The 7,827-nt window shown below is 38.9% G+C and overlaps 1 protein-coding gene across 1 annotated transcript; it reads right to left on the minus strand.

Moving 5' to 3' along the window:
• Positions 1–233: 233 nt before the first annotated feature.
• On the minus strand, positions 234–5,951 carry LOC104525172 (BTB/POZ domain-containing protein 7; the record flags this gene model as incomplete). Its single annotated transcript, XM_010168249.2, has 2 exons — positions 5,870–5,951; positions 234–1,313 (listed from the first exon to the last, which is right to left on the minus strand). Coding segments are annotated over exons 1-2 (1,162 nt in total), but the record flags the coding sequence as incomplete, so codon positions are not given.
• Between the last annotated feature and the right edge of the window lie 1,876 nt (positions 5,952–7,827).

Here is a 7,827-nt window from a genome sequence, read left to right on the forward strand (position 1 = left end):
ATGCTTCAATAATGATGTGAAATAACAGTTAAAAGCTCCCACACAGCATTTCTTCTGTCCCTAGAAAACACAGATGCATTACCTGCAACTTACAGACAGAAAATAAATTCCTTTTCTTAAAGGAATTGTCAGCCACTGATAGCAAGACTCAATAGGCATGCTTACACTGCAAAATAGCTGAAAAATTGTTCTAATAAGTTCATATATTCTACAGCAAATACAGTATTACATACCTTGTGCAAGCATGTTAAACTCCAAGAACAGCGCTATGTGATAAAGCTCCATAGCTTCTTCAGCCCTAGTCATGTTTAGTTTTCCTGCTACAAGAGCCTGAACTTCACTTAAACTGCCCACTGAAGGGCTGGAGTGCAAAACTGAGAGGTCCACCACATCTGTATACATACAGTTCAAAATGACCTTAGCATATTTTTTTGGTATGATAGATTCATCCAATATAATTCTAGTTGGAGTTCGTAGAGTTCGGTCTGTGATTTCTTCACCAGTTCGTATCCTCCTCTGCAGCAAGTGACGAAAAAAAGGAGATCGTGATGAAATAATAGCTTTGTGAGCTCTGAGCTCTTCATCTAGACAGTTCTGACTTCCACCAAAAGTTTCAACTAAGTCAGAGTTGGATGAGAAGCTAAGAACCACATCGTAGTAGCACATGTAATCAAACAGTGCACGCATGTCGACGTCTAAGGAATTTGGCGTTCCAAATTCTTCACTAAGCTGCACAAGGATATCAACATTTTGGAATCTTGAATCCTCCATTCCAAACTCGCCCGTATAAAGGTAGTGTAATAAAGCAGAAAACATTGGCATATCTATGCCAGCTGTGTTAATATCCATTATTATTTCTGCCCCGTACTCCGGTGAGGAAGAAAGCAGTGTCTTAAAAAATGGACATCTCGCCGCCAATATCGCACGATGTACAGGAAAACAAGTTTCTTGAAATATTAAGTCTACATCGGTACAGTATTTGTACTGATAAAGTTCAGCCATGTCTTTTTGTAGCGTCCTGGCTTCTGGTCTTGCCAAATTAGCTTGTAGATAAAGTTCCTTTAAGGCTGCCGTCCCCTCGTATTCTTCTACTAATGCATTAACATCTCTGACATCCCAGCCGGAGAGGAGTTCGCGCATCTGCTTGGCATGATCAGCAGATCGGCTAGATTTCCGACGCTTAATGAATTTCTTCTTGAGGGTGGCAAGGCCAGAGGTTTTCTTTTTCTTGTCTTGAGGTTTCTCATGGCCATGGTCAAGGCTATACAGCTTCGATTCACAGCCGTAACCTTGATGAGAGTAGGATGATGTCCCTGAAGGCAAAAGGAAAATTGAACACATTTACTCTTTAAATGTAAAAGGAAAGTTCATACCACCCATACCACTTGTCTCTGCAAGTTACACAGTGTTTCCTTCTCCTCAGATCAGATAATTCAGCAAGTTTGAAACCTGACTGAAGCCTTTTCTGACAATTAAGAACAAAAATATTTTTCTTGCAACTATGAAATTTATACTTTTAAAAAAATAATAATAACAAAATTACTCAATTTTAAGAACGAAGCAGTGCCAGATGATGCAGCTCTGCAGCACAGGGTACACTTACCTAAGCAGGAAGAGAACGCTGTGGTCATAATGTTACAAGTGTCATTGTATTAACTATAGGAGGTTAAAAATAAAGCCCTTCTAAAAACTTGTATGATCTCAGTGAAATCGTAGCACTTCCCCCCCCTCCCCTTCAAAGTGTTTTTCAAATTCTGTTCCTCTAGCGTTAGGTGTTTCAACAAGAAAAGCATACCTACCACCACACAGTTATTGTAGTCTAAAGGATTATTTTCTAATTTAACCTCATTTACAGAATTTTCACTCTAAGCCAGAGGGTAAAAAACCTCAGACATGATAAAAAAAGAAAAAAAAATGTACATAAAGCCAACTACTACCTCCAGACAAAAGAAGAAACCCAGAAGAAAACATTTGCAAATGGCATAGAGATTACAAACAACTGCAGTCTCAGCTGAAATAGTGTTTGTACATTTCCTGCTGGGAATAGTTAAGATACTTCCATCAGTATGCTTGTGGAACCTCATTACTTGTTGTCTTTTTTTTAGATCTTTAGTTGCACATCCAATCACCAGGGTTTTTGGAGCCTTTTATAACTTTTTCTATCATTGCTCTTTCACAGTCCCATTTGTTTCAGGTAGATTTGACGTGATGGTGATGTTATTTTGACAGTGATGTTATGGGCCAGTTTGTCAAAACACAGTGCTTTTAGTTACCACGTTATTTCAGATAAGTATTTCCTGAACTTTGAAAGACACAGGAGTAACACAAATTTGTATTTGAGAGCGCGACAACTGTAGCAATCTAAGATTTCTGTAAATCACTTTATTATTTAAGCCTCGGTAATTCTAAGTAACCTTATATGTTGGCTTTTACACCAAGCTAATTAAACTCTCCCAAATCATACAATGCCATGGTTTCACAATGCCTCTATTATAGAAAACTTTGGGAAGGAACTTTGCTCTCTTTGAGGAAAGACTTCTAATCATTTTATCCACGCTACATTAAATTTTGCTTGATCAGGCAACACATTATCAACCATACTGAAATTTCAAGACATTAAAAATATCTATTTAAATGAAGAGAATAGCAGTAACTTAGGACAACTTCAACAAAGAGGTTGTGCTGCAAAAATCCACCATAAAAATTCCTTCCACATGCTCTACTAGGTATTACAATAGAAAAGTAGAGATTTAGTCTCTTGCTGATAGAGACAGGCCTGGAGTTTCTGCTCCACTTAAAGAGCAGCGATTATATTTCACAATAAAAGTATAACTAGACTTTGGTCACCCTAGAGTGATAGATTCTGCTCCAGGAGAACATGCCAGCTCATTTCTGTTTGAAGTATTTTGGATTCTAATGGCAAATTTGAGTATGCAGAATATTCTCTTACATTCCTCTAAAGAAAAACTAGAGCACCACAAGTCTCAATTTATTTATTCCCTGAAGGCTGAGTATATCGCACGTGAATACTTGCACGTGAACCACCACAAGATACTGAAATACCATTCAAACCTTTGTGTAGACTGAGCTACTTATAAGATTTAACTTCAGAAGTACTGCAAACAGTACTATTAACTCTTACAAGTCGATAAAACACTGTTGTAAAAGTGCCAACACACAACTGTTTTTTGCCAGAGGCACAAGTAGAGATGCACCAGCACAGCCTCTCTGGGTTCACAACAGGTGGTGGCTCTGTATCCCTCAAAGAAAGAATTCTGAAAAGCTCCTTTTTGACCTGCCTCTATTCCTTCATAAGGCAGCAGTATTAGAAGCAGGAAACAAATGTATTCCTCACTCCTACACCAAAAGGCACCAATCTATTAAATGCTGTTAAAAAGCAGTAGCTACTTCATGCCCCTAGACCATATCTAGCTTTGAACAGATAAATATTTACAAGAAACAGATGACTGCCAAGAGAAACTACTTGGGCACTTGACAATGAATAATGGGATCTCTCTAGTCCTCTGCATGCCTACACATTTTAAAATCTAATTATAGAGCTCTATTTAAACATAAACATCTTGAACAGATGTACCACCCTAGAAAATGGTGTGAAATCCTCCTCCTGAATGCTGCAGACAAAACAGCAAGTAGATTACTAGTTAAGCCTTTGCTAAAACAGAAGTATTTTTTACAGTAAGAGCACTGCATTATTTTTACTGATTTCTTTCCTCTTGATAAACTGTAAGCAAATTCAGCATTAAGTCAACTAACATGGGAGCTCATCCTATGAAACTACTGTGCTTAGCCACAGCAGTTCTCAGCTTTTAATATTCATCCTACGTTTACAACATAACATTGTGCAGCACTTTATTGGTGAAGCAACTTATCTAAAGCAAACCCATAGGCCTGAACCCAGTTCCCAGGAAGAAGGCAACTAGTACATATTATACAGCTAATATAACTCCAGTCCCCATATTTCCAGTTCTACATTTGGGGTGCTAAATAGATCCAATGACTTCTACAGAGGTAAATAAATAAATAAAAATTGTAAAAGTTGATTTTATTTTAAAACATCACTAATCTGACAACATCAGCTATTGATTTTGGGATATATCTATTTTCTACTGAGACAGTTACACAAAATAATCATCCCAACAAGAGTCAAGATGAGTGTATTGGGTTTATGTGGTAAGGTTTTGGTGGCAGGGGGCACTACAAGGGCAGCTTCTGTGAGAAGCTGCCAGAAGCTTCCCTATGTCCGACAGCCAATGCCAGCCAGAACTCTCCCCTCTTCCAATCTGCTCAAAAGGTGTTTCAGCATGCAGATCTGCCTGTTTTCGGGTCTGTAAAGGTTTATCATAATTCAATATAGAGGCAGATAAAAAACATCAGGACATGCCCAGCAAGGTGGTAGAAGCCCCATCCCTGCAAACATTCACGATCAGGTTGGACTGGGCTCTGAGCAACCTGATCTAGTTGAAGATGTCTCTGCTCACTGCAGGGGGTTTGGACTAGATGATCTTTAAAGGTCCCTTCCAACCCAAGCCATTCTATGAATCTATCATTCTATGTAATAAAAGTGTTTTGGTTGTAGTTTTAGAAAATATATATATGAACAGGGGTAAACCTTTTATGGCTGTTAGTTATGATACACTGAAAATACACAAAGCCTTAAGGGGGACTTTACAGCATGGATATTGAAGATGTTAGTACTAGAAGTTCTTCCTTGACATGCTACAACAGCACACAGAATTTTTAGCCCAGAGCACAGGTCTTTACATGCAACAGTTTGTGGACTGTCCTCTACTCAGATCTCAGATCTCTTGTGACACATCTCTAGAGTGTCACAAAAGCTGAGACAAAAGAGAAAAATTACAAAGCAAGTCAGTTTCTCCTCTGCTATGGATACTACTGTGCTTTCAGTGGCAATTAAGAAGAGAAGTAACACTGAATATCAGTAACTACTTATTCAGTGTTGCAAGGCAAGGCATAAAGGAGAAAAGTGTTTATAAAGTATTTATGTTATTTACTCCTAAGATCATTCTTCAGGCTGTCAGAGTTGGGTTTTTTTAAAGCAAGATTTATTTTCTCAAAAACTGCCTTCTTTTAGATTCATCACATAACTATTTATTATTTATAGTGTTACAGTACTTAGATCTACACTGAGGTCTTTTTGCACTAGATTGAAAAGTACATAAAGGTAATACCTGCCCCAGTTACGACTGGGATAAGAAAGTAATTTCTTAAGAGCACTTCAGCTCATGTTTCCAGGTAAGCAAGGTTCTTGCTTATAGAGAACACTGTCAGGATCGTAAGTACCCCCATTCCCCATTTACAGGAACAGGAAAAGGATAGGAGAAAACTTTGTCCACAAGACTGCTTGTTACTTTAACAGGCTTATTATCAGAGATACCCCTTCTAGCTAACAATAAGGAAGTAATTCACTCATATTAGACACGATGCCAATACAACAACGAATACTGATGATCAAGTTTTATATGCTCTAACACAGTTTCACAGAAATTCTGAGGAAGAATTAAAAACTGTAGATAGTATTAACAGGTAGCAACTGCTCTTGAACTGGGAAAACTAGTATGTATGGTCTATCAATAAAGCCTCCACTTTATTTCATTTAAATAACCTGGCATCTGTTTACTAGCAAATGGCAGATCAATTAATTGTACAGGCAGACCAAACAGATACTGGATAGTACTAGATTTCATGCACGATTGAGCTTGAATGGATTCAAACTGGTGACCTAGAAAATAAAAGCTCTGCATAACATTACTGCAAGCAAATCAAATCCAGTGCACACACAATCCAACAAGTCATTTGTGTAAGTGACAAGATCACTGAAAAGAGTTACCTATGAATGTCTGTTGTGCCTGTGAATTTCCCCCTACCCTTGGGGAACACGAGTGAGGGTAGTTAGATGCATTAGCACCCATTTTCTTCAGTCACTCTGGCATTCCGCCTGCTGGCTCTTCAATGTATAATCCCATAATCCTTCACAAATCTTCATTCCCAGGTCCAGCATTCTGTTCCTCCATTCCTGAACAACAAAAACACAAATAAGTTACTTTTTTTTTTTTCAGTAGGTATTATGTGATTTAGATAAAATAAACTCAGCCTCCAGCACACAGTATTTTCATAAACTAAAGCCTCAAACATTTCCAAGATAGCTATTTATTTGAAGGATTAAACCAAGATTAAAAAAAATACATTTATTTTTCCAAAATAATTTGTAATTTTCCAAAACATTCACAAATCAGTATGATAAAGTGCAACAAGGAACAGGATGGCTATCAGACTTTTATCTAATAAATCTTCAAGAAGGAGTTGGTCTAGACTAGTTATGCTCCTTTAACTACACCAAGGAAGACTTTTCATATATGCTGATATGTTTACACATTGTTATAAAAATCCCAAATTGAATTATACTGACTGAGAAAGCAGAATAAGTCAATCCTACTGGAGGTTATACCATCATCACTGCTTTCAGTTGCATTTTGATTTCATACCATTTACATAGTTATCATTCAGTCCTACTTTTCAGGTTTAGACTAGTACCTAGAAGTAGGTTTATAACAGCAAAAATAAGGCATTCTAAGCATCCATCTACTGTTTTATTAGGCATTGGGAAATGTTTTAGGAATTCTGAGGAAATCTGAATAAAGATTCATTGCTAAATGTACAACAAGTACATTCTAATTTATTCCTGCATTAACAGCATTAGTACTGCAAAATGAAAGTTACCACGATGAAGAACGGCCTCCTGTCAGCTGAGCACGTATGCCCCATTCAAAACACAAACATGCAGTTGAGAGAGTGATACAAAGGTAAAGTCTATAGTAAGAATTTTTTCAGAGTCTATTCAATATTGTGAACATGCAGCTAAATTCTGCCGTGCTGCCACAGGTGCACCTGTATTTGCTACATGCTCCCAACTTTATCTCCTTTCTCAGTACACCTCTGGCATGTTAAATCAGACAAGTCAGTGCCATGCAAGAACACGTGTTTCAAGGAAACTGCAGCTTTCTTTCAGGTCCCTCTTCCCTGCTTTAATAATCTGTTTATTTCTGGCATGAGTTCAGAAGAGGGACTTACTGTGACACTGGGGAGGTGAGATACAATTTTAAGTGGAGAGACACACCTAGCCTCATAGTCACAAATGCAGTGTGCAAAGCAGATCCTGGGGAGCAGAAAGGGAGAGACAGGCCACGAAGAGAAGGCTGCAAATTGCTGTAGGCACAGGGGCTTAGGGGAACAAGTGCTCCAGGATACATGAGAAGGAACAGCAAAGAACAGTTTGGAAACCCAACTTACGAGACGCAGGTATGTGAAAAGGCGAGACACAGGCATTACGGAAGCTTTATGGAGCCAGGAGAAAGTGAATGATTTCCAGCTACCTGATGCCTTAGAACAAGGTCTATGACATCAGACATTTTCAACAAAGAACCCCAACACCTCACACTAGGCTTCACTTACAGGCAGAATCGCTGCTCTGGGGAGCACAGCCCAGGTCTGCCTCACGCAGCCGCAGCCTGCTGATCAGTAGGGCCGAATTCTCCTAGGGGAGGAGACACACCCATAACCACACAGCAGCTCTGCTGCTATTTTACAAGCCAACTCGAGCCCATCTACAGGCCTGCAAGTGCAGAAAGGGGAGGGTGCCCATACCTGCCCTCCCAACCAGGTGGCAATGTCTCCTCAATTGCATACGACCTGATACTTTCCTTGAATTCATCTCTATGCAGGTTCAGCTTGTCACACATCAGGAAACTGAGAAATAAAAAACCAGTGACGAGTGGTGTCCCTCAAGGG

The sequence above is a fragment of the Antrostomus carolinensis genome, unplaced genomic scaffold, assembly GCF_000700745.2.
Source record: "Antrostomus carolinensis isolate BGI_N321 unplaced genomic scaffold, ASM70074v2 scaffold35645, whole genome shotgun sequence".
Lineage (NCBI taxonomy): Eukaryota > Metazoa > Chordata > Aves > Caprimulgiformes > Caprimulgidae > Antrostomus > Antrostomus carolinensis.